The sequence below is a fragment of the Lepidochelys olivacea genome (genome assembly GCF_965140295.1).
Source record: "Lepidochelys olivacea isolate rLepOli2 genome assembly, chromosome: 26".
Classification (NCBI taxonomy): domain Eukaryota; kingdom Metazoa; phylum Chordata; order Testudines; family Cheloniidae; genus Lepidochelys; species Lepidochelys olivacea.
In genome coordinates, this window is record NC_140436.1 from 5,875,940 (window position 1) to 5,901,780 (window position 25,841).

Genomic DNA, 25,841 nt, shown 5'->3' on the forward strand with positions numbered 1-25,841 from the left:
GGTATGAAATACATTTGGGGAAAGGTGCATGGGAAGTAATCCAGCAAACAGCCCCACATCCGCTCTTCCATGAACATCAGATCTTTGGTGCAGGCACAAATCAGTTCTCTGGATGACAAGATGACCTCTTAGGGTACTTCCACTCAGCCAGCAGCAGCCCATGGCAGCATGCCTCCAAGCCTGGGTTGACAGATTTGGGGGGCTTGCACTACGGTGCTAAAACAGATATGTAAACAGCACTTTTAAATTGCAGCTCAGGCTCTGAAGCCCACCCCACTCGCTAGTCTTTGGAGCCCAGGCACCAGCCTGAACCGCAATGTCTGTGCAGCTGTTCTTAGCACAGTAGCATAAGCCTGAGCAAGAAGTACTGTGGTCAGCACTCCGTGGGTGGGATCTGACCAAACACCTGCTCCGTGTTGTGCTCTGATCTGTGTATGTTACCACAGCTCTGCCATTGGGCTGACTAGCTCTGGATGCTGAAAAGTTCTCCCTTCTTCAACAAATGTAGCATTGATGTATTTTGGCAAGATTCCATTCCTGCTTGTTGGCTGGAGGTATTTGCTTACACCTACTGTTTTGATAGCTCTCACTGTGACCTTTGCCAGATATTGTGTTCCACTCTTTGTGTAATCTTTTGATTTTTTTCACTTAATAGTTTTAATAACGCCGGGTGTGTTTCATAGAGTCCAAGGCCGGAATGCAGCCGTGTGATCATCTAGTTTGACCTCCTGTATAACACAGGTCATAGAACTTCCTCAGAATAATTCCTAGAGCAGATCCTATTAAAAAAAAATCCAATCTTGATTAAAATTTGTCAGTGATGGAGAATCGCTACAGCTGTTCATCTTCAGAGTACTCAGTCCACATCTGTTGAGCTCTGTGATTGGTATTAATATTCCCCTGCTCCATTTTCACAGAATCATAGGCTGGAAGGGACCTCAAGAGACCACCTAGTCCTGCCCCCTGTACTGCCGCAGGACCAAGTAAACCCAGACTATCCCTGACAGTTGTTTGTCTAACTTGTGCTCAGAATCCTCCAATGATGGGGATTCCATAACCTTCCTTGGAAGCCTAATCTATCTGACTCTCAGAAGTAAGAGAAAATGGACATGTATGCCTTGCTGCTAAATAAGGAGGCGCTCATTATTTCCCCCTGATTTTTTTGATGTTTTTCATAAATTATAGGGGCAGCTTTTGCCTTTGATCAGAATCCAAAAGAGTCTCTGCTGTTGAGAGACATAAGATATCTTAACTGACCAAGTATTTGGCCAAAGAAAACAGTGAGAAATAAAAGAATTTAACAAAACTGCACGGGAAAGAAACAAAATATTTTAAAACTCTGTTTTCGTCTACAGCATGAACTTACCTTCCTGTTTCCCTGCAATAACCTCTGCAAGAGAGTCTGGAAACACAAAATCAGAATGCACAGGAATATCCGTGAGCAGACCTAGCACTGCTTTCTAACAGAAGATGCATGCAATGGTGGTGTAGCCATATTGGTGGCGTGTGTAACCACAGCGGTGGTGTGTGTAACTTCAGTGAGCTGCTCACACATTGTCGTGTGGATGCCAGCTACAGCCATGCGAGTGCTGCTGGTCTTCCAGTACCTTCCCACCATTCTCCCTGTGGGCCCCAGAAAGGACAGACAAGTTCTCCTCCAGTAGGAGGAAAGAATTCATAGAGGCGCTTAGCTTACTGCATCGCTAAGGCTCGTGGGATGTGGCCCCCACGTGTCTTAATGCCACATACGAGTGAGTGCAGCTCCACTGATGACATGGCAGCCTGTGGGTTAATTTGCGCTGTGGCTGCTGCCACGCAAGTTAGGCCAACTGGAGGAATAACTCATGTATAGCTAACTCTGCGACGGAGACGCTATACGATGCCTTCACTGGGCACAGCTGTGCTAAACCGGACCAGACCGTGTTAGGCTCAATGTGCCCCAGAAAAATGTACTATCTCAAGGCTGTTATAAGTCAGACAATACTTAATCCTGCCATGAGTGCAGGACCTCGTGAGGTCTCTTCCAGTCCTGTGATTCTATTATCTACACTAGCCACATCAGCCAGGATGGTTATTGTCCTGCTCTTTAGAGGTCTCTGACATAGTTATAGCAGATGTTGGGTCCTGTTACAGCATGTGATTCCCCCTTTGCTTGGAATTACTGACTGACTTTGGAGGCTTTACAGCTAGCCTTGTTGAACTGTTCTGCATGGAATAAATCAGCTGGCATGTGGATTACAGCAGCAAAACCATTCAAGTAGGGCAGGAAGTTCTGAAGTTCTAAATTGGCTTCTGCCACCAATCTCGCTGAGCTGGGCAAGCAGCATCGGGATTCTGCCTGTGCTGAGCCCTAGGCACTGAAAGGAGAGCAGTTAACTCTCGGGAAGGAGGCCAGGTGCGAATGGAAGTGTGCTGCCCCGCCTCTGAATGAGGGCTCTGTGTGTGAGTGCATGAAGACGTGCTGCTTTGTAAGAACGGCCATCCTGGGTCAGACCAAAGGTCCATCTAGCCCAGTATCCTGTCTTGACAGTGGCCAATGCCAGGTGCCCCAGAGGGAAAGAACAAAACAGGTCATCATCAAGTGATCCATCCCCTGTCGCCCTTTTCCAGCTTCTGGCAAACAGAGGCTAGGGACACCATCCCTGCCCATCCTGGCTAATAGCTGTTGATGGACCTGTCCTCCATTAACTTATCTAGTTCTTTTTTGAACCCTGTTATAGTCTTGGCTTTCACAACATCCTCTGGTAAGGAGTTCCACAGGTTGGCTTTGCCCAGACCCACTAGAAACAAACCCGGGTGTTTGGCTTCAGCTGCTATTCAGCCTCTCTCCAGTCTTAGTGCAGTAGTGACTGTCGGTTACTTTTCCTTGTTGTGCATTGTGTTGGCCCACGGCTGTCGTGGAGAGAACCCTAATCTCCGCGCCTGTACAGACAAAGGTGAAAGTAAATCTGTTGTGCGCAAAGAGCAACTCGCTCCCCCAGCGTTTTAATTTGAATCATGCCCTGCTGTAAAGTGGTAGATTTCCCCTTCAGACATGACCTGCTGCTTCTAGGGCCAAATCCAGGTCCTGGTTTTGCATCCCCTGAGACAACACTTTTTCTTGCTGACGTGGTTCGAAGCAGCTTCCCACGGCCCAGCCTTGACCAAAGTCCCTGGGATTGGCCTCTTCAGTTTCTGCTGGAGGTATTTTCTTCGCCACTCAGACTGCTTTGTCATCCTTCGGTCACTGGGCACATCCCCACCTGCTAGAAGCAGATTTTGAGATAGCAAGAGGCAGGGTAGCTGTGGGGCCAGCCCCATGCCTTTGAAAAGCTTGGCTGGGGTTAAAAACTTTACTATATATTTTTAAAGCTAAACAATCCGTTTTGGCAGGTTTCAGAGTAGCAGCCATGTTAGTCTGTATTCGCAAAAAGAACAGGAGTACTTGTGGCACCTTAGAGACTAGCCAATTTATTTGAGCATGAGCTTTCAGCTCACAAAAGCTTATGCTCAGATAAATTTGTTAGTCTCTAAGGTGCCCTAAGTCCTCCTGTTCTTTTTGCGAATCCATTTCGGGAGGGATTTATTTATCGGGTGGCTTCTGGGCTTTGGAGGTTGAACTTGGTTCATGTTCTTCAGCTTTCCTCAGCAACGAGCAGGGCTTGACGCTTTCTAAGGTGAAGGTCTCACAGTCACATGAGTCCAGGAGAACACTAAATAGCATGAGACTTGCAATAAAATCAGGGGTGCTGGCACAGCCCCTCAACCCAATTAGGTCGTCTGGGTGCTTCGTTGCAGCTTTACCAGCCTCGTTATCCGGGCTTCCTCACAGTTCTGAGAGTTTCTGCCAAGGGGCATCATTTTATTGTTTCTCTTTACAGTAGCCACTGGAGGCCCCAACCAAAGATCAGTGCCCCAGCGTGCGAGGTGCTGCACAAACAAGTACAGAGATGGGCCATAGCTCCAACTGCTCCAGCTCAAGCCTTATTTTTGCAATAGCTGGAAGTAGCAAACTGTGCCCTCGCGCCAGCAGGCTGGTGTACCTTGCTGGGGTAGGGCAGGAGACTAGGCTCACTCTTAGCGGAGGGACTGTTCTAAATAACCAGGATGTAGTTATAAACACTAGTGATTAAAGAGTAGTAGCTATACTCCAGGGGCATTTGTCTATCACCTTTCCGTGTGTACTTGGGAGGGTGTGGGGGGAGCGGGATCAGAGCACATGCATCTCCAGGGAAGCACAATCTGCAGCAATATAAACAATGCTCCCCGACCTCTTCCTTTCCTCCACCATGCTGTGCTCATGGGAGTATAGGGCAGAGCTGCCTGTGATAGCAGGGAGCTGCACTCAATCACCCAGGAAGTCCCTTCCAGTCCTGGGCCCTATAAAGCCCTCAGTGAGTGAGTATGGCCCTCTCCCTGTCCTGTATATGCCTCCTGGCCACGCTGCTTATGTCGTGTCTGAGCTCCACTTTGTAAGCGACTTAGGGCGGGGGCCTGTTGGTTTGAGGCACTGAGCTAGCCCACTGTGAGGTGCTAGCAGATAAATGACCATACAGGTGGGGAAAGAGCACAATTTCCTTTGGAAAGAGTTAGAGGAGGCCTGGCCCATGGCTTTTGTCTTCCCTGTAGCTTTTGTTCAGAGGGGCTGCCTTAGCCTGTGCAGGTAACAACATTAGGAGTCCCCTGGCCTGCTGTGCATGGCCTGGCTAATAGGGGGACACCCGTACCGTCTACTCACATCTGCCCCCTCTGACATTACCTGCTCCACATCCTCTGTCTCTAGATACCTCCCTGGCCCCCATCCCTGTGGTTTCCAAGTATTTATAATGATCTCAGTTCCCAGGGCTGCTGGCCTAATAACAGACTTCTTTTTATAAACCGTCTTAATTGCTGCTTTAAGGGGACAAGGCCTGCTGTGTCCTTTCCCGGGACTGGGTTAAGCCCCTATCCCTGGAGCCTGGGAAAAACGCTGTCTTTTCAGCTTCAAGCTAGACAGCAACTGGGCCTTCTGCCTCCAAGGCCAGGAGTTTGCTCTGTAAGCTAATAAGTTGGGATAAGTGACCGACTCTTAGGTTAGGAATCAGAAATCTAGTACTGTAGTGCAGTGGTTCTCAACCAGGGGTCCGTGTGCCCCTGCGGGAACGCAGAGCTCTTCCAGGTGGGTACGTCAGCTCATCTGGATATTTGCCTAGTTTTACAACAGGCTACCCAAAAAGCCCTAGCGAAGTCCGTACCAACTCAAATTTTGTGCAGACAATGACTTGTTTATACTGCTCTGTATGCTGTACGCTGAAATGTAAATACGATATTTATATTCCAGTTGATTTTTTACCATCATAAGGTAAAAATGAGATAGTAAGCAAGTGTGCTGTTTTTAAGTGAGGTGAAACTTAGGGGTACACAAGATAAATCAGCCTCCTGAAAGGGGTACAGTAGACTGGAAAGGTTGAGAGCCACTGCTGTACTGTAACTGCTTTGTTATTTACGCTTGATACTCTGTGGGATGCTCGTACAAAGGGTACCGCAGCAGATAACAAAGGGTGAGGAGCGATGGGAAAGAGAATCGTGAAGTAGAAAACAGCCACCTCTGGTTTCTGCCTGCAGCAGCTTGTTTCCTCCTTCCAGCAGCGGAAGGGATGCTGTCGCTGGGGAAGGCTGTGGTTCTCTCTGGTACTGCCAGAAGAGGCGTAGAAGGAGAATGGGTAGCTTATAAACTATTCATGGGTCCCAGATCCCATTTCTTACTGTTCAGGCCCTTTGATCCCATTAGCAACTCCCATGTGTAATCCTACACCTGCTCCAGGGCCGCACTTCTGGCTGGGTCCAAAGTAGGGGGGGGGGCCTTGCTGAGCGGTAGCAGAGCTTGGGGGCCAGCCTTTCCATTTGGAACAGAAATTGGTGATGTGGAGTCAGGAATTTTCTTAGTATGATTTGCTAATTTACAAAACATGCCCCGGTGCTCTATGCAAACTGTCCCTTAGCAACTCCCTGGTGCGGGAGCCTCAGACTAGCCCTGCTGCCCTGTCCCAAGAAGCAGCTACCCAGGCTTCTGTCCCTGTCCAGAATTCAGACCAAACTCCACACTCCGTACCTATTTTTCTTCTCCTACCTTGCACTGTTCCCCTAGGAAGCATCACGGCTCATAGGGACCACATGGCCTGGAGAAGCATAGCTACTCTGCAACATACGGGAATATTGGAAAGGTCTAACAGTCCAGACAAAGCAGAGTGCTTTAACCCACACAATTCCCCTAATGACCTTTGGATGCGATTGTCGCATGGCATCTTTGTGCTGTGGCATACCCTACAACACAAGATGAGAGCACAAGATCTGGAGACAACCTGGAATTATTTACATTGAATTGTGGGATTTCCTCAGGCTTATCCCAGTTCTACCCGCAATCCCCAAAAGGACAGACACATTCTATCCCCTATACCCTGCAGAAGACACCCTGCAACAGTGCGGTTTGCTGGGGCACTACGAACCATGGCCTGCATCCCCTAAAATCTTTGCATTTCCCACAGTTGGGTGCAGTGTCAGTGTGGGTGCAGGGTATTACTGGAAGCACATGGAACTCAACTGCTCTTTTGCAACATGGCCAGTTGTGTTCTCTCGAAATTGACTCAATAGTAGTAACTCTGTGGTGAAGATGAACCCTTCAATGGTTGTTCTGGAAAGTTCCACTTGTTCTTTAATAGCCCTCGTTCCTGTTGAGCATGTCCCTCTGTGGGGCTACAGGGAGCCAGGCTGCTGAAGATACTTTCTATTTAATGAGGCTTCAAACGGACGCCTTGACAACTTTCAGAGTAACAGCCGTGTTAGTCTGTATTCGCAAAAAGAAAAGGAGGACTTGTAGCACCTTAGAGACTAACCAATTTATTAGAGCATAAGCTTTCGTGAGCTACAGCTCACTTCCTCAGATGCATATCGTGGAAACTGCAGCAGGCTTTATATATACACAGAGAATATGAAACAATACCTCCTCCCACCCCACTGTCCTGCTGGTAATAGCTTATCTAAAGTGATCATCAGGTGGGCCATTTCCAGCACAAATCCAGGTTTTCTCACCCTCAACCCCCCCACCCCCCCACAAATTCACTCTCCTGCTGGAGTTAGCCCATCCACAGTGACAACTCTTTACACAATGTGCATGACAATCAAGTTGGGCTATTTCCTGCACAAATCCAGGTTTTCTCACATCCCCCCTACCCCCATACACACACAAACTCACTCTCCTGCTGGTAATAGCTCATCCAAACTGACCACTCTTCAAGTTTAAATCCAAGTTAAACCAGAACATCTGGGGGAGGGGGTAGGAAAAAACAAGAGGAAACAGGCTACCTTGCATAATGACTTAGCCACTCCCAGTCTCTATTTAAGCCTAAATTAATAGTATCCAATTTGCAAATGAATTCCAATTCAGCAGTTTCTCGCTGGAGTCTGGATTTGAAGTTTTTTTGTTTTAAGATAGCGACCTTCATGTCTGTGATTGCATGACCAGAGAGATTGAAGTGTTCTCCGACTGGTTTATGAATGTTATAATTCTTGACATCTGATTTGTGTCCATTTATTCTTTTACGTAGAGACTGTCCAGTTTGACCAATGTATATGGCAGAGGGGCATTGCTGGCACATGATGGCATATATCACATTGGTGGATGTGCAGGTGAACGAGCCTCTGATAGTGTGGCTGATGTTATTAGGCCCTGTGATGGTGTCCCCTGAATAGATATGTGGGCACAATTGGCAACGGGCTTTGTTGCAAGGATAAGTTCCTGGGTTAGTGCAACTTGACAACTTGTGATCATTAAAAATCGCATGGCACACCTGCAAGAGTGTGGGTTTATTAATCCTGAGTCCTTGACGCCTTCTAGGTAGCTTGATTAACTGTTTTCTGCCTCCCAAAATTCTGCCAGCATTTCAGCTGGACACGGTGTTCTTTGCTGTCTTGCCTAAGCTGTTTCGTACTATTATTGTGCCCTGTTGAAACTGCTGCTGTATCTCGGCCCCCAACTAGCTGCAGTGAGTCTCCTCGAAACACTTCTTAAAATGCTCTAGAAATGTAACTAGGGATGAGGCTAGAGGGGCAAGAGGAAAGGCTGCCAGAAAGACAGGCATTTAATGGCCTTTTCCCTCACAACTGACATGGCTAGTGCCCTGGCTGAGAATTCTTCCAGAGTACTCTCGGCTGGCTATAGTTCAACAGTTGGCTCCAGCCCATGTGTGGTGTGCCGACTTGGTATCAGGCCCACGGATACTGTGTCCTCTCCTTTCCTTTGTTTTCACAATATGTAAATAGAAGTCTTAGCCGCTGCCATCACCTCGATATTTCTCCACATACCAGCCACATTTAATGAGACAAAGACCGATACCCACGAGGCTGGTTATAAAGAACAGAAGATTTATTATCTCTGGTTTCTCAAAGACCCTGTTTTCCATTATCAAAGGGGTTGGTTAAGCTTGACCCATCCCTCTAAACGCTGAAATGACAGAGTTGCTGTGTCACTGCTGTGTAATTTACAACAGTATAATTACAGTATAATTTGGGGAATGGGACGGGGGCTGCACATAACAGAAGGGTTTCTAAACCTCTTAAATAGGATTGCTCTGTGCTCATTTGCTGTAAGTGACCAGCCAGGCTTATGACCGAAAGGCTGTTGACCCGGTCACGTTCTATCTGACTTCCAGGGACAGACAAGCAGGTAGGCGAAGGTTTTGGTTTGTCACTATCAGCGCTGGTTCTGTCATGCCAAAGAGATGTCAAGAGGAAGAGATGCTAGACTCAGAGGATAGAGCCTCAGACGGGGCCTCAGGAGATCTGAATTCCATGCCCAGCTCTGCCACAGGCCTGCGCGATGACCTTGGGTAAATCAGTTTGCTGTGCTTCAGTTTCCCCATCTGCAAAAGGGGGACCTCCTTTGTAAAGTGCTACCAGGTCTGTGGGTGAAAAACGCTACAGAAAAGCCGGTTATTGTTGCAGATGGGGATGAAAAGGCCAGTGCTTGAGCATGACACCAAGGGTGGGGAGGTGGATGTTCTTTTGGTTAACGTGCAGGTCTGGGAACCCGGATGCTTGTTTCCTGTCTCTGCCCTTGACTTGTGTGTGACCTTGGGCCAGTCTCATCCCTTAGTTTCTCTCTGTCCAAATCGTGGATGAGGCCGCCTTGCTCCATGGGACTGTAACTGAATTCATTAGGGTTTGTAAAGAGCTGTGAAGGCCTCACAGGGAAGGGGCTAGAGCAGGGCAAAGGGTCATTTGTATTCATTTATTATTTATGCTCTTGTCATGCACCCTGTTGTTATGTTGTCATCCACCCTGAGCCTGTGATTCCAATCATGCCCCACTCTGCAGGGGAGAACTGCAGAGCCCTGCATTCCTGGGGCGGGGTGCGTACGGGTGCGTACACACGCAGACGCACAGGCAGATGTGCAAGTGTAGATCACAGTTTGAATGCACAGCTTCCCTCCTCCACCTACCCCTTATTTATTAGTGGTAGTGCAGAAGCGCCTAGCAGCCCCAGGCAGGAACCAGGAGCTCACTGTGCTGGGCGCTGTATAAACGCAGAACAAAACGAGGGGCTCCCCCTACCGACCACCCCTCACCCCAGCACCTTCCCCTCCCCCTTCCACCGCCACTGCGGCCCAGGAGAGAGGCCTCCCCACCCGCGCCACGTGGTGCTCCTGGCTTCCGAATGGGCGTGGCGCGGAGCCAGCAGGGGCGTGGCTATGCTAATCGACGCGGGCCAGTGGCGAATGGCTGTGTGCAGGAGGCGGGGCCGCCCAGCTCACCCCCTGCTACGTAGCGTGCGCCGCCAGTAGCGTGCAGCCTGCGCGGGCCCGTGGGGAGCTGGGGACAGGCCGGGCTCGGGGCCGAGCGGACAGCGCTGCGGGGGAGCAGCTCGGGCGGTGAGGTCAGGGCCGCGTGGCTGGGGGGGGCGAGTCAGGGCACTAGGGGCCGAGGGGGGGATCAGGGCGGTGGGGGGAGAGTCAGGGCACGGGGGGGCTGGGCCGAGTGGGGGGGTCAGGGAACTAGGGGGGGCTCGGCCGAGGGGGGGGTCAGAGCACTAGGGGGGACTGGGCCGGGGGGGGTGTCTGGGCACTAGGGGGGGCTGGCCCGAGGGGGGGGTAAGAGCACGAGGGAGGGCTGCGCCTGGGGGGGTCAGGGCACTGTGGGGGCTGGGCTGGGTGGGGGGAGAGTCAGGGCTCGGGGGGGCTGGGCCGAGGGGTGGTCAGGGAACTAGGGGGGGGTCAGAGCACTAGGGGGGGTTGGGGGGTGTCCGGGCACTAGGGGGGGGGTCCGGGCACTGGGGGGACTGGCCCGGGGGGGGGTAAGAGCACGAGGGAGGGCTGGCCCGGGCTGGGCCTGGGGGGGTCAGGGCACTGTGGGGGCTGGGCTGGGTGGGGGGAGAGTCAGGGCTCGGGGGGGCTGGGCCGAGGGGTGGTCAGGGAACTAGGGGGGGGGTCAGAGCACTAGGGGGGGCTGGGGAGGGTCCGGGCACTAGGGGGGGGTGTCCGGGCACTGGGGGGGCTGGCCCGGGGGGGGGTAAGGGCACGAGGGAAGGCTGGCCCGGGGGGGGGGTAAGAGCACGAGGGAGGGCTGGCCCGGGGGGGGTCAGGGCATTGTGGGGGGTCAGGGCAATGGGGCTGGGTAGGGGGGGTCAGGGCACTAGGGGGGGCTGGGGTGGGGGGGCGGCATCTGAGGATCTGCAGGTCCTGGCCAGCAGCGCAGGGTGGGGCCCTAGGGCCTGTGGGTGAGTGTGCGGGGTTTAGGCTCCAGGAGAGCTGGGGGTTGGCCGAGGGGGATGTGTGAGCTGGGTGTGATGGTACAGCAGAGTTGGGATGCTCGTGCCCGGTTGCTGTGGTGGGCATTGGCTCTGGGTCCCAAGGCACTGGAGTGATACCAGGGCAGGTGCTGAGGGCACTAGGAATTCGGCGGTATCAGTGTGGCTGTGAGCGGGTGGGTCTGCCTGTGGGGCAAGCGGAGAAGGCCATGGCTATGGAGTATCTTGGGGTATGACAGCAGGGAGCTGAGCACTGAAGGGCACTGGGTAGGTAGAGGGTGAAGAGAAGCCAGGGGAGGGGGAAAGAAAGTCTTTGTTGGGGGTGGGGAAGGGGGAGTGGAAGAGGTAGTGGCATCTTTGAGAGGGTGTAACAAAGACAGCGGGCTTGGGGGAGAGCTGATATTAAGGCCTGGGCGGGGGGCATGTAGGGAGCAGAGGTAATTTGTGGACATTCATTTGCCTAAAGGGGCACTGCAGGGCAGGCAGGTACACGCTTTGGGAGAGCAGAGAAACTGGTGGGCTGGTCACAGTGTGCACTTACGCCTAATGGGTGCCAGGAATAAATTCCCCCCAGAGGAGTAGATGCTGCTAGAAGCCAGATATTGCACTGGAGGGGCTGCTCGTCTCTTCTTATCCCAGAAGGTACCCTAGCTCCAGGTAATGCTGTAATTGTTGGCCAGGACTGCAGTCCTCACATACAGCACATGTGCTACTCACAGCTCTGGGAGGGAGGCAGAGGCTCAGAACTCTTGGGTTCTGTCGTGGTCCTGCTATTGACTCCCTCTTTGGGCTTGTGTGAGTCACTTACTCTCTGCCTATCACAAAAGGAGATAGGGTTACTTCGCAGGTGGATTGAGAGCCGGTGGGTGGAATCTGCACAGCCTATTGGTAGAAATTTTTTAATCACGCAGACCCTTCCTTTGTGTTCAAAAGTTTCTGTGTCACAACTTTCCCTGCCTTGCCACTTGGCCCTTGTGGCATTGGGCTGAGGCTGGAGAATGGGAAAAAGGGTTAGAAATAGAAGTGAAACTGGCTAATCCCTCATCTCTCCCTGAGCTGGGGGAAATGCAGAAGACCAACTAATAGCATAAATGCTGTGAGGTCAGTTTCGCTTTCACAGGTCCCTCAGTTCAAATTACTAGGGTGTTACTAGTAGTGTGGACTTCTTATTTGTTTTGTTTTTTTCTTTAAACATGATTTTTAATCTGCTCTCCTCCCTTGTTTGTGAATTGCTGTGATATCTGTAGATGAAAAGCAATACACAAGGCAAAGGGCAGCTGGTATGCCATTCAGTCCTTGCCTTCTGTGGGGAGACTGCCAACAAGAGGGTTAATTATTGCCCCTGGTGGCAATGATTTTTGCTGTCTGGACACCTGCCTAAGGGGAACTGGACTGAGACACACCATCCCATGCCACATAGGACTCTCCATTTTGAAAGAGAAGGCACGTGGGCCAGATTTAGACAGCCAAGAACTGTTTAGATGGGCATGCCTATTCCCAGTAGGTGGTAACAGGGATACCGTTACAAGGCCAAATGCGGTACTGGTGTGAGCAGACACAATTCTGGTGAAGTTAGTGGAGTTGTTTCTGCTTGCACTGTTGGCCTGTTGTGCATGTGGTGTAAGATTGTGGCGTATTGCACACTCCTTTATGGTTGCAGTGAGCAAAAATGCGGGGAGAGAATGTGCTTTAGAGGGTTGAGAAACATGCCTGTAGCGAGAGAGGAGAGGGGAATGCATCCTTGCTGTGGTACCAGTGTTAGCATTATGCTTCCCTTTCCGGCCACGCTCTGGGAGGAGAAGTGGGGTTGAAAACATCAGTGTTGAAGGGCTCGAATAGTCTGGAGAAGTCTTAGCTTAAAGCATGAAGGGAGTGGTTAGGCATATGGAAAATATGCCCTTTTGACCTTTTTTCAGTAAAAGCTGCAGTGACTTCTCCTGTCCCCTCTGCTGGAGGTTTCAAATGCCGTTCATGTTGACACAGCAAGTGTCTTGTGCCGTTTCTGGAATGTGGCGTGGGTTATGAAGAGGCGTGATGCTGAGACATCCCAGGGCCTTTGTCAGAGGATTGTAAGCTGACGGGTAGCACATTACTGGTGAGCAGGAAGGGGAAGGGAGCATGATGCTTACACCACCATATGCTCTTAACTCCTCCTAGTTTGTGTGTGTTTGAACAAACAATACACATGCTTGACAATAATAACTTTCTCACACCAGGGTGTCGTCTTGCCCTGGGAAACATTGGTTCTCCCTCTAGCTGAAATTAACATGTTACTTCCAGGCTTGTGCTCAAGCATCACAATAATGTGTAATACTTTGCATTTCCGTTGCCCATTCAAAGAATTAGATACACTTTAAGGACTAGGGTCTACCCCTAGCTCTGCTCCCGACTCATTGTTTCCCTTGGGCAGGTCATTTTCCTGCTCTGTAAGATGGGAGTAATGACTAATTCACAGGATCCTGGTTTTCAGTCCTCTACTCACTGTGTTTCCTCCTGACATTCAAACATCCTGGGCTTTGATAGCAGCGGAGCCAAAGGTGGGGAGAGAGACAAGGACGAAATATTGTTCTCTTCGATTCCAAGTAGGTCAAACGTCGGCCCTGCGCTGCTTTTGACTGTGTCATTTTCCAGGTGTTGGGGCTGAGCCATCAATGGGTGCTTGGGAGCTAGATCTGCCCTGATTGGGACTCAGGCCTCCCATCCCCTCTGTTTAAAAGTAATGCGGCAAATCTCTTCTCAAATGAAAACGCGGTGGACTTCACAGTTTTATCAAGAATGTTCCTGGTCAGAGGGCTCGGTGAGCTGACAGAGAGGCTAACTGGTGTTGAATCAAACAGAGGATACCTCAGAAGGTCAGTCTGTGGTGGAGGTGGAGAATTCATGAGATGGAACAGGCAGGATGCCAGCCAATCTAGCAGGGGATTTCTGAATGTGTGAGAAAGGGGGGGAGGTGGTGGTTTACTGCGAGTTGTGTGAGGTGTCTCTTGTAACCATTGCACACAGGCAGCTGGACTGCTCCTGTTTCCAGCAAGCCCTGGAAATTCCTCCTCCGTTCAGAAAGGAGTGCTCCAGACCCGCAGCTTCTTTTCTTTCCAGGTTATTGCCCTGTACTGTTAGTCCCCCCTGTTCTCAGGCTTTCGTTGCCTTTCCTTCCGAGAAGGCCCTCTATCCTGTCCTGCCTCTTCTCTAAACGACACCGGGGGCTCCAAACAAATTAAGTCGTGAATAGGGGACAGGTAGGGCTTGATCCCTCCAAGCATAGGGAAATAAATCTTGAAAGACATCCTCCATGCGTTTCTTTAGCACCTTTCACTCAGCAGCAGCATGGGAGTAGATGTCTAGCGACACGCAGGATCTGCACTATAGAACTCTTCCTGCATGCTGTGTCCTCACTATTCCTGCATGCTCTGTACCACGTGTCCTGCATGCAGCAGGGATGCTGTTGCCAATCTGAAAGGGTCCCTTAGAAGAAACTTCTGCGGTCTCCCAGTGCAGCAAAAATGGCTGCAAAGCAACATGGGGTTCTTCTGACTGGGGGGTTGTAACATTCTGAGAGCTACACGTTGTGTAGTCATGATCTAGGAAATGCTGACAAAGGCAAGAGGCGCCATGAGGGTGTGATGGGGAATCTCTTTGCGATTAGATCCGATCTGTGATCCCAGTACGCTATCCACTGAGAATGCCTTTGCTAGCTGGAGAAGCTTCTGAACCTTTAAAAGAAATGCAGAAAAAACACCCTGCTCCCCAGTGCCAATGAAGTTCAGACTGAGCTCCTGGAGATCTAACCCTTTGTAATTCCTGCAGTGCTAGTGAAATATGTTGGCTTGCCATCCCTGGAAAGTGAACTATCCCCAGGGCAGGCACAGCATGTGGCTCACCATCCACTGCCAATGGGTTTCAGCCCCACTTGGGAGGCACTTCCTTTAGGGAAGCGAGGAGCTTGCTCCCCATGGCCCATTCCATCCTTGGTCTCTTCCAAGATTGCCAGCAGGCACACGGCAGTGACTTGTGAAACTGACACCAGTCCACCAGATCTTTCCAGGTCAGCCACTGAACAGGTGTCGGGGGAACGAGTTTTGAACTCGAACAGCGTGGTCTGGTTTTGAACTGCCAACTTCAGAGTGAGACTGAATCCTGTCACCAATTCTCCTTTGCCATTGAGGCCCATGTAAACCCTCGTCATGTACTGTGACGGGTCTCTCTCTGGCTGCTCTTGCATTGTTGTGCTCCACTCTTGCAGTGGTTATGGGGTATGTTCTTTCACAAAGAAGACCAGGCACTTTGGTTTTACTGTGAGGTAAATTTTTCCAGAGGTCAGCTGCGGGGTGGGGTGGGGTTTCCTGACGGTTTATGTGCTTGGTGTGTGTTGTGTTTTTTACCTTGGGACAGCTCACACGTATTAACCACCCTAAGGTAAAAAACACAGCACCGTTAGCACTCAAGACAAGACCCACGCCACATGCATTGCTTAGCAGGCGTCCTTTTAAACTGTAAAGCGGTGGCATATGCGAGAACAGTGCTGGAACTTTTACCGCATTGAATAATCATTCTTGTTTCACGCCTGCACCTCAGGATACAGAGCTGGCAGAGAGAAACTTGGGAGTGGTGTGATCTTAGTGACATACTCATAGTTTCCATGAATTCCAGCAGCTCAGACTTCTGGGAAGGTTTTTTTTGTCTGTGTGTGGTGTTAGTTTAAAATTTCTTCTCCAGGTAGTATAATGCACATACTGTATTTACTGAGCAGATGACTTACGTGGTCAGTTTTGAGCAAGGCAGGAGGTTAATAGGCTGTATATTTTGGCCTGGAGCTGTTCAAATATATTTAATCTGGGAAAGGGGGTTGGACAGTGGAGACAAACATTTGTGGGTTAGCTAGAACTAAAGGATTATGAGGCGCTTCAGAGGGACCTAACCACATGGAATCAAATGAAATTCACTGCAGGTATGCTGGAAGCAACAACTTGAATTACTTCTATGTGTTGATTGGTGAGAACACCCTTCAGGGAAACAAACCTGGGTGTCATTGTGGGCAGCTCAGAGAGGAAGTGTTTAAGGATTAGACATCTCTGTGCATAAGGATATCGTCTGCAGTGACAGTAGCTAGGATAAAAACAAGAAGGAGTCCGGTGACACCTTAAAGACTAACGGATTTATTTGGCCATAAGCTTTCGTGGGTAAAAACCCCACTTCTTCAGATGCAGGGTAGAAGTAGCTAGGATAGAAATGTGTAAGGGGTGTAAACCTTCACACCTCAGGGTACGAGCTAGCCACTAAGGGTTGGTTGTCAAAAAGAAAATTCCTATGGGCAGGTTATTGCAGGGTTTTACCCTCTTGTAATTGTGGCACTGTGCATTTGGATCATTGGTGTGGCTGGCTCTGACAATTTCTTTGTTCTATGGATTTGGGGGACGGAAGTAGCTGGTAAACTGAGTGCTGGGAAGGAGGAGACAAGAAACCTGAGGCTATTCTTCCCTTCTCACCTAGCTGCCAACCCCATTTAAAAAGACAGGGGGGGTTGCAGCTGTGTCACACTCCATCCTCCCAAGGGTGAGTATGTGGTCAGGCTGGGCTGCACCTTTAACCTCAGTTGCCTGTCTACGTGCTGCAGATCTTTACCAGGCCTTGTCCCCAGTTCTTTAAAGCAGCAAGGAGCTCTGAGACGGGGTGGGAGCAAGGGGTGGGTACTGCAGAGTCTTCAGGGAGACTGGCGGAAGCACTTGTGTCCCTAGCACATCCCGAAATGTGCGCTGCACTGCTTCCAGATGCATTGCCTTTCTCCAGATTTGGGAGGGGAGGGGTTAAATCGGCAAAGCATCCCCCTCCCATCCCCCCCCCCCAAGCCCTTGCTGAAACCTCTCTGGCCAATTCCTTCTCAAGGAGTTCCTGGTGCTTTTTAAAAAACAAAGATTTCAAAGTTGCAGTAAGCTCTTGAGACTCTGAGAATGTCGATCCCTTTTTAATAAGAAAGCATTGGATGTGGCCTAATAACAGTGTTGAGCGCCTGAGTTTGGTTTGCTCTGATTAGCCTTGAATTGGTGACAACAACAGATCCTCTGCTTCTCCCGCCCAGCCCTGGTCAATGTGAGGGGCTGGGAGGACTGCTTCTTGCAGGGCAGACCCGTCAGGAGAGGCCTTGCCAGTCCAAATATGGCTCTGGCCAATGAGCCAGACTTATTTTCAGAACATTTGGTTGAGTGGAGTCCAAAAATGCCTTATGTCAACTTCTAGAGGAGACCAAAGTCTGTAACACATCAGCAAAGGTTTGTTTTGAATATGGCTGTGGCCCGAGTGAACGGGAGCACAGCCCGAATTCCGCTCTAGGTCATAGATGAGGGAGAGTGTGTGTGTGTGTGTGTGTGGTGTGTTATCAGAGCAACAAAAGTCCGTGTCTTAAAGTGAATGCGCTGCTCGTATGACGCCGTTCAGGCAGTGGGCATGGTGCACCTGCATCCCACCCATAGCCAGAGTAGGCACCACGAGGGGAGGGGAAGGGAGATCAGTCCCCCTGGCCCATTCCATGCTTGGCCTTCTCACTCTCTGATCTTTCCCCACAGACTCATTTCACAAAGAGCACTAAACAGCTGCCAGGAGGGAGCAACTTTGAGTTCCTACCAGCCTGAGCTGAATACAAACCACCTCCAAGACCTCATAGTGAATTATCCACCCCTGAGCCTTGCGGTCGTCTGTCTGTGTCAAAATATCAGAGTGTGTCAAACTTCAGTGCACTTATTCTCACAACACCCATGTGTAGCAGGGGTGTGCTGTTATCAGATGAGGAAGTGATGCACAGAGAGGCTAAGTGCCTTGCCCAGGGTCACACAGGACATCTGTGCCAGAGCTGGGAATTGAACCTAGATATTTGGAGTCCTAGGCTAGCATCTTGTCCACTTCACCACCCTTCTCTTGGGCAGTTGAAGTAGTTTATGGAAGCCCAGAGTCCTGAAAATAACTATGTCCACAGCAGGGACTCGGAGCAGCTTTTCCTTAGGCTTAGTGGCTAAGATACCCCACTTGCTAAGATAGTGGGCACCACTGTGGGATGTGCTGCTACTCCTGTACCAAAGTCTGCTTCAGCAGCACGTGGCCTGAGATCTGGGGAGAAATCTGGCAAGGTCTAAGCTAAGAACCTAAACCATACTGAAGTGTGCAGCTGACCTTCCTGGAGAGCTAGTCAAACATTCCCTGGCACCCAAGGTTTTTTCCCTGATAAGGTCTCAGCAGCACAATATGTCAATGTTCCTGTATCCCAGAGACACAACTTTCCCCTCCCGTGGAAACAGTCCAGCTCAGCAGTGCTCATCAGAATTGCAAGCCATAGCCTCGTCCCTGGACTGCAGCAAGAAGCCCCGTGCATGCTGTGTCCGGGCAAGTGTCTTCCGTTTCTCAGCCTTGTGGATTTATATGGAGGCTTAATGATCTGTTCTGTGCTGGGTGCTGTAATGCACCTCCTGTTGCTGTGCTGGGGAGTGTTTTCCTGACCCCAGCTGGCCATGAACCAACTGGGACAGAAATAGCTGGAGTTGCCCCCTGAAGCCTTCGCATGGGTGCCAGGTGGCTTTACCCTGGAGAGATTTGCCATGCAGAGCACAGCGGGTGAAATTCTGGCCCCCCTTAAGACGATGCTGTCACTGCCATTTAACTGGGCCACTGTTTCACCCAACACACCGGGGTGACTTCACTGGACACAGGAAACATTACCTACATTAAGGCACTCTGTAAGCCTGTTTATTAGAATAGGTAGGAGAAGCCCTAGATCAGCTCCTGTGCGTGGTCTGGTGACTGTCCTGGCAGTTACAGGACACTGGTATTGGTCAGTAATATTTATAATAGTATTTTTTAATAAGAGCCTGGAAGGGATTTTGACCCTCATGCTTCAGGGCTTCAGCTGGTCTCAAGGTATCGGGGGGGGGGGGGGTCAGGAGGAAACTTCCTCTGATGGCAGGTAATTCCATAACTGCCTTCTACAAGGTTCTTGCATCATCCTCTGAATCAGCTGGTACTGGCCACTTCCAGAGACTGGATGCCAGACTAGATGGGAGCACAAGTCTGATCCAGCTTGGCAATTCCTATGTTCTTATGTAAGGCTGCCCTCTTTGTGCCTCCAGGCATATTGCATGGCAGAGCTGGTGCTGCCCAGCGTTCGAGCTCCATGCTGTTCTATTGATTTATATAAAAGATTATCAGTCAAGGACCCGGTAAATATAAATACATATACGCCTCCGCCTGGGGAAGAGGCCGCTGGGATGTGGTTCAACTTATAATTAGCAGCATGGTTAAAATATAACATAATGAACGCATCTTATTCCTCAGGCCCTCGAGCTGCTGCAGGCATCTCCTGGGCTCCCAGACAGCTCAGAAGGACTCGCTACAGCCCAGAACCCAGATTTCCACAAAGCTGCACATGCTGATCGCTGTGCTGTCCTCTCTGTGCCTCCTGTCTGAATGTGGCTGTGGGATTTGTGTCAGTTAAGCTGGAAGCCTGTGGAGTTAGGGGCCTTGTCTTGAGTGTGCGAAGCCTGCACTGGGGTCACTCAAGGCCCTATGTAGGCTGTCAGGGTAACTGACCATATGGGGAGGGATGTGGTTGTAGGGGCAGAGGTCTAAAGCCGTCGTCTCGGCAGGCTTTGAACAGTGGTTGTAACTTAGAAGATAGAGAGGGGTGAATAAAACCAGGCCTGGTGCAGCTTTCAGGCCCAGAACTCTGCACTCAGCTAATGTCCTGGCTGTGGTGCCCATCCGTCTACACAGAGCCCCAGCTGGGACCTGGGTGCAGTAGGTGGGCACAAATTTTCCACCTGCACCCTCTGTGGGTCTTTGTGGAGTGGGCCTCCTGGTACTCGGTGTCCAAAGGAAGCGAAAGCTGCCGCAGCCAGCTGCCAACTCCTTGGCCTGGCCCCTTCGCAGGAAGTTTCCCAAACCTCTGACCTGGCTGCTCTGGTTTGACCCCATGTTTGTAACGCTGGGTCAAGGCTGCCGTGTTTAGCCTCCAGGCACTGCAGGGACTGGGGCAATGTTTGCGCCAGGGCAGTGGTGGCTGCTGGTGCATGGGATGTGCTCCAGAGAGCTGTGCAGTCTTGGAGGAGGCGTGTTTTGTGGGCTGTCTCCCTCAGGGCCCTGTAGACGTGAGCATCCCCTAGAACGCTCCACTGCATTACTGCGGTGGCTCTGCTGGCCTGGTGTGCTAAGAGCCTGACAGCCTCGGCGTGCTGGCGCGAGAAGATAAGAGGTAGGGGAAGCAGCCTGCAGCTGGCTCATCCCATGCGTTGCAGAAGCACAGAGGGTGTGCTGGGTCTGGGGCAAACACCTTTCAGCAGGCAGCCTTAACCCCACACGTAGACAAAACACTTTGCTCCTCAGTAGCTCGCTGTCCTGTCCCCTGGGCAGAGCGTTGTGGCAGCAGGAGAGCAGCATGAATGCTATGGTCCTCCTGCTGCGAACTCCATCCTCCCTTCACACTGCCTCTCCCCCCTCCAGGGACCGTGAGCTCTGCTGCCCGTGAGCATTCGGCGCACCCTGCTTGCCAGCGGCTGTTCCGGGTTACTCCAGCGTGTCTCTGGACCGGACGAAGGCGAGTGCCCTGCGTCGGGGGAAAGCTGTTATGAGCATAGCTGGGGTTCTCCCAAGCAGGCAAATACCTGTGTGGTTCTGGCAGCAGATGCTCCGAGGCTTCTCCCTTCGTTCATGACACCATGCCTCTCGAGGTCTGCTCTTGCGGTGCCACGTGGGGGTGGGGTGAGTGAGGCAACGTGGCCCTGTCTGCCACCAGAGTTCGGTTAGTGCTGCTGGGCTGGAGAGAGGGACAGTCCCCTTCCGCTGCTGAATCCCTTCAGTGAGACAGCACTGTCTGGTGCCAGGGCCTCCCAAGGATAATTCCCGAGTCTGGCGGAGAGTCCCTCTGTGGGTTGGGGCAAGTCACGCCTCTCTGTGCCTCGGTTTCCCCACAGGCCAAACATTGGTGGTAATCCTGACCTCCTCATGTGATCGGGGGGAATGTTTCTGTATCTGCTGGATAGCACCATCCTGCAGAGGGGGGTGCCAGCCAGGGAGCACTGTGTAGCTGCATGAGCAGCTGAGAAGCTGCTAGGCACAAACCCAGCACGGTGGCCAACGGAGACTGAAGCGGTGGCCTGTGGCACCATTGCCAGGCCTGAGAGTTTGGAAATTATCTCCCAAGCCTGATCTGCAGCCTGGAATGCGCATCGTCCCCACACCCAGCTCCTAGAGCTCCCAGCTGCTGTGAGAAGCACTGTCTCCCAGGGCTTGCCTATGCCACCAACCCCTCATCTGACCTCACGGCATGCCAGACCTCTCCATTAACGTTTCTGCCCATCTGCCTGGATGTTGGTTTTCTCCCTTAAAAAATCTTGACCTGACTTGACCTTCCTGGAGTCACTTGACAGCAGCCGTACAGCCTCTCTCTCCCTTTCCGCTCCAGCTCCTCACATGCAGCAGATCAGCAAGCAGAGCCTTTTCTGGCAGGCCTTGCAGCTGCAACCCTTCGGGAATGGGCCACATGGCAGAGCTGCTTTCCTGGCAGTGTCTGCCTGTTTCGCCCCGTGAAATTCCTGCGTGGTGCAATTGTTTAGTAGAGCTGTCATGGACCCTGGGGTCCTGATCTGGGTACAGACTGTGGGGGGGGGAGGGGGGAAGACTCCAGGTACCTTTCCTCTGCCAGAGGGATCAGTGCCACTAACCAGGCAAGTGTTGGAGTTCTGTTCCACGCTGAATTGTTGTCCCTGTGCTGGTGAGAGAGAGTGTGGCTGTCACACGAACTGCTGGACGCCTGCAGGTGGCATGGGGTTCAGTGATGTTCAGCTGCAAAGGGAATCTGCTGCCCCCTGCAGGGCACACCGCCATACCTTCACAGGGCGTAGGAAGGCCTGTGTCATCTGCACCGCTGGGTGCACGTTATCTTGTGTGGGGAAGTCGAGTAAGGGATAGGACAGCTGGAAGGACGGGGCCTAACCCAGCCAGGCAGGGGTACTGGAACTATTTGTATAATGGGGGTGCTGCGAGTGATTGAACCGAACTGTAAACTCTGTATAGAATTCAGGGTAGCAGCCGTGTTAGTCTGTATTCGTAAAAAGAAAAGGAGGACTTGTGGCACCTTAGAGACTAACCAATTTATCTGAGCATAAGCTTTCGTGAGCAACAGTTGCATCCGATGAAGTGAGCTGTAGCTCACGAAAGCTTATGCTCAGATAAATTGTTAGTCTCTAAGGTGCCACAAGTCCTCCTGTTCTTTCTGTATAGAATAGAAACCACTTCAAGTCAGAGGGTGCAGCAGCACCCCCAGTTCCAGCACCTGTGCAGCCAGGTGTACCCACTGGAGAAGGTCTGACCCAACAAGGTGCTGACTGCATGCCTTAGCAACTGGGCTGTCTGTGCCCTTTCAGTCCAGCAGCCAGTGGCTGGTGATTCCCTTAGTGCTCAGGGCTGCAGGGAATACTAAAGTTAACCACACTGCATGTCTCCTTTTGCAGGATCGCCTGGTCACCATGATTCTGGGTGTGAGTCCCCGATGCCACCTCCTGGTGATGCTGCTCTGCCTCCTGGGCATCTCCTGCCAGACGCAGGCTGGCACGGACGCCTCGCTGCAGCCCGCCGTCACTGCGGCTTCCTTCCTGCAGGATCTCCTGCGCCGCTATGGCGAGAGCGACGTGCTGACCCTGCAGCAGCTCAAGGCCCTGCTGAATCGCCTCGATGTGGGGGTGGGGCACGAGAACATCTCCCGATCGGAGCCGCAGCGCAGGAACCTCTCCCGGGTAACATGCCACGTGAATTCCTGTGTCTCTTCCCTGCAGTGCCCAAGGAGGGATGGCCCAAGCTTAACACACTGCTGCCCCCCTGCCCCTCGTAAACACAGAGTGCGAGGTCACCATGCCACGGGCTAAGCTTGTCCGGAATGGACAATCAGATGGGCCATGTTCTCTGCAAGGATACTCCTTGGGCTCACGTGGGCCCTGTGTCACCCATGCAGGGAAGCTGCTTGAGCTCCACTCGGGAGACCATTGCTTCTCCTGCTATATCAGCTTGCTCCGCTCGCTGCCCCAGCTGCTGTACATTGTGTTCCCATTCCTTCGGTGTTCAGCTCCCAGGGAGCCAGCGGGTGAAGTTGGGTGAAAGCGGGGAAACCCTGGTTCTTGTGGGGTGGGGGAATCCATTACAGTCCAAGCAGAACTGCTGTGATGGTGGCAGGCAGGATATTGCCTCTGTGTGGAGAAAATTCTCAGGGAGGGGGAGGAAAACAGCCCCTGTAGATGGGTGGTTCGTGGGACCCATTAGACCTGCAGAGGGGGCTAGGGCCTCACATGCAGTGAGATAGGCCCGAGTCCAGTGAGGGGCTGCTGTGTGTGTATTGTTAGAGAGCTTATTCCTTCACTCTCCCACTTCCCTCGTTCTTCTCGCATGAACGGAGAGCAGCAATACCCAAAGTCCGAAGGTGCAAACAATTCAACGTTTATTGGGGTGAACTTCCAGCAAAAACTTAAATCCAAGTTCCTTTTTCCTTATTTTCGAATCCCAACTCACTTCCTGTTTGCCCCTAATTTATATAGTAATAGTCTGAGCTATACCTTAACTAATCATTCTACTGAAATTTAACGAACCAATCCTAACATATTGTAACATGATTAGCTAACCAATTATATCCCACCACCTTAATTAGTTTACACCCAGCAAAATTAATTATACAGCAGACAGAAACAATCACAGAACCAGACAGAGGCCATGCCAATAAACAATAGCAAAGTGGGAACTATCATGACAAAACAATACAGAAGTGAGGATTTCACAACTAGATCTATAAAGACATAAGGGTTTCCCAGCTGTGTCTATTGATAAGTGAGTTCTTACCAGACAGAAAACTATCAACCTAAATTTCCTTTTACATCTTCTAGGCACTTCCCTTTCTCTGGAGGTGATAGGCACTATCAGGACAGGAGTGTATTCCTAACAGCCCAATAGCACCTTCTTTCAATGTGACTAGTTTGGAATGTGAGGATGTGACCGGTCGCTTCCCAACTTATGGCTGCCTCTGTCGCTTCCCAACTTATGGCTGCCTCTGTCGCTTAGCCAAAGGCCTTAGCCTAAGAACAGGGCCTCAGACTGTCACAGTAAGAGAAGGACCTTACACTGGCAGACAGTGATTTTGATTCTTTCTTTTATACCTCTAACTAGCCAAGTGATAAGAATACACCTAAATTCTTAAAGTACAGGCCTTTGCAGACAGGCCTGAATATCTGTATCCTAACGTGTATTGGGCCAGGAGGGGAAGGAGTTAGCAGTGGGAGGAGGGAGAGGATGCAATCGAAGAGCCCTCTGGGGATGCCCATATTGCCAAGCCAGACAGCAGAGCACAACCATGGGATGCTCAAGGTCTCTCTTTCCCCACGCCAGTGCTTCAGCTCCTCAGAGCTCTTCGCCGCCCACAACCTGAGCGAAGGGTCCCATGTTGGCCCGAGCAAGTTCCAGGAGTTCTGCCCGACCATCCTACAGCAGCTGGAATCTCAGGCGTGCACAGCAGAGAACCTGGAGAACGAGGAGAATGAGCAGACGGAGGAGGGGAAGCCCAGCTCGGCAGAAGGTGAACAGATAGCCAGTGGGCACGGAGAGGGGACCGGGACCAGCGTTAGCTCTAAAGGCATTGCTGAAGCACAAGCTTTCCGAGCGCCTCTCTTGAGTGCAGGGCACAGATGCTTTTTCTAGCCCTCACTGCAGAAATGGGGCATATTCTGGGCTTAATGTGATAGCACCTGTTCATAACCCTTCCCTTCCCAGCCTGCTAGGGCAAGCCATGGCTTCAGCCCTGCGGCAGGAGCGACGCACTGGGGCTGTGTCTTTGGCCGACAGTAATTAGAAAATTGCGCTAGCCTGCCCAGAAAGAGAGGAACCATGGGATGCAGGGAACGGAATCATGGATTTTTGGGGAGTTTGACTCCCAAGTCCCAGAATTTCACTAGCTTCACGACACATCCCACCATGTGCAGCGAGGAAAAATCCCAGAATGCACTTGGCGAAGCAAAGAAGCATGGGACATCCACCCGGAATACCACACGCTTAGCGTGCCCCGCGCCCTGCCGTACGTACACAACGATGTGAATTGAAACAGGGCACAGCTGTCCCACGTTCGTGCTGTTAGCGCAGCATACGAATCGCGCACCAGCTAGTGCATGTCAGCACAGTGTGAACTCATTCCCCATATAGACCAGCCCTTAGTTACACAGGGGAGTTGTGGGGACAGAGATCCTAGACAGCGGGGCCTTTTTTACATTTAAACCTCAGCTTTTCCAACAGGCAGCCCTTTGAAGGTGCTTTCTGAGTCGAATGTGGATTCGGGCTGGCACTCGTGATGGGGCTGCTTGCTAGGTGCTAGCCCTCCTAATGCTAGATGGCAGAGTGCAGGGACAGGGTGGTCTGTCGCCATCCCCCAGCTGTGTCACGTTACAGAAAGTCACATCAAACACCCCCCCACAGCTCTGTTTTCCCATCTATGATCTGAGTGGCAGTCCTTACTTGCCTCCCAGGAGGCTTGCCTGAGAGTGAAGTGCTTTGGGATGAAAGATGCTGTCAAAATGCACTGTACTGCTATTAAGCCTGTCCTCTTAGCAGTGGCTTTGGGGCAGTTGTTTGGAACCAGAGGCACCCCAATAAAATCACCCCTCCACACCTGCATATGCAGGGCTGGATTTTCTGTCTTTCCTTAGGTCATTCCAAAGACTCTTCGTTGTAGGTGAGGAGAGACATTTCTCTCGTGATAACCTTGGAAAGCTAACTTTCCAAGGGTAGCTTGGAATCTTGATGGTTTTCCTCCAGTGTAATTTTCTTGCAGATTCCATGGAAAGTGCAGAGGCACTAGTGTTTGCAGCCTGTTGAATCTGCCCTCGCCTTCCCTACCCATGGCACTGCAAGGCAGAGAGAGAGCAGGAATTGGACCATTGACAATGCAGAGGGGAGAATTTGCTGCTGGGACATGTGACTTTAGTTCCCAGAGCAGTCAGCGCGCTCTTGCTCCATAGTTCTAGCAGAGGCAGTGCTGTCTATCAGTGAGGAAGTGGTGCTTGATTACCTGTGTTTGTTA

At 51.4% G+C, this 25,841-nt stretch overlaps 1 protein-coding gene across 5 annotated transcripts in view; it reads left to right on the plus strand.

Moving 5' to 3' along the window:
- The first annotated feature begins 9,800 nt into the window (after positions 1-9,800).
- The window catches only part of SLC39A14 (solute carrier family 39 member 14), a 28,278-nt gene continuing 12,237 nt past the window's right edge, over positions 9,801-25,841 (plus strand). The window contains exons 1-4 of one of the 5 annotated variants that reach the window (XM_084615220.1): positions 9,801-9,889; positions 20,237-20,330; positions 22,246-22,527; positions 24,161-24,347. In XM_084615220.1, the coding sequence (XP_084471346.1) occupies positions 22,261-22,527; positions 24,161-24,347 (454 nt within the window). In that variant the 5' untranslated portion in view covers positions 9,801-9,889; positions 20,237-20,330; positions 22,246-22,260. Of the gene's footprint in view, positions 9,890-12,654; positions 12,855-20,236; positions 20,331-22,245; positions 22,528-24,160; positions 24,348-25,841 lie in introns of those variants that run through there. The other 4 variants (XM_084615221.1, XM_084615222.1, XM_084615223.1 and 1 more) reach the window with 4 other exon arrangements.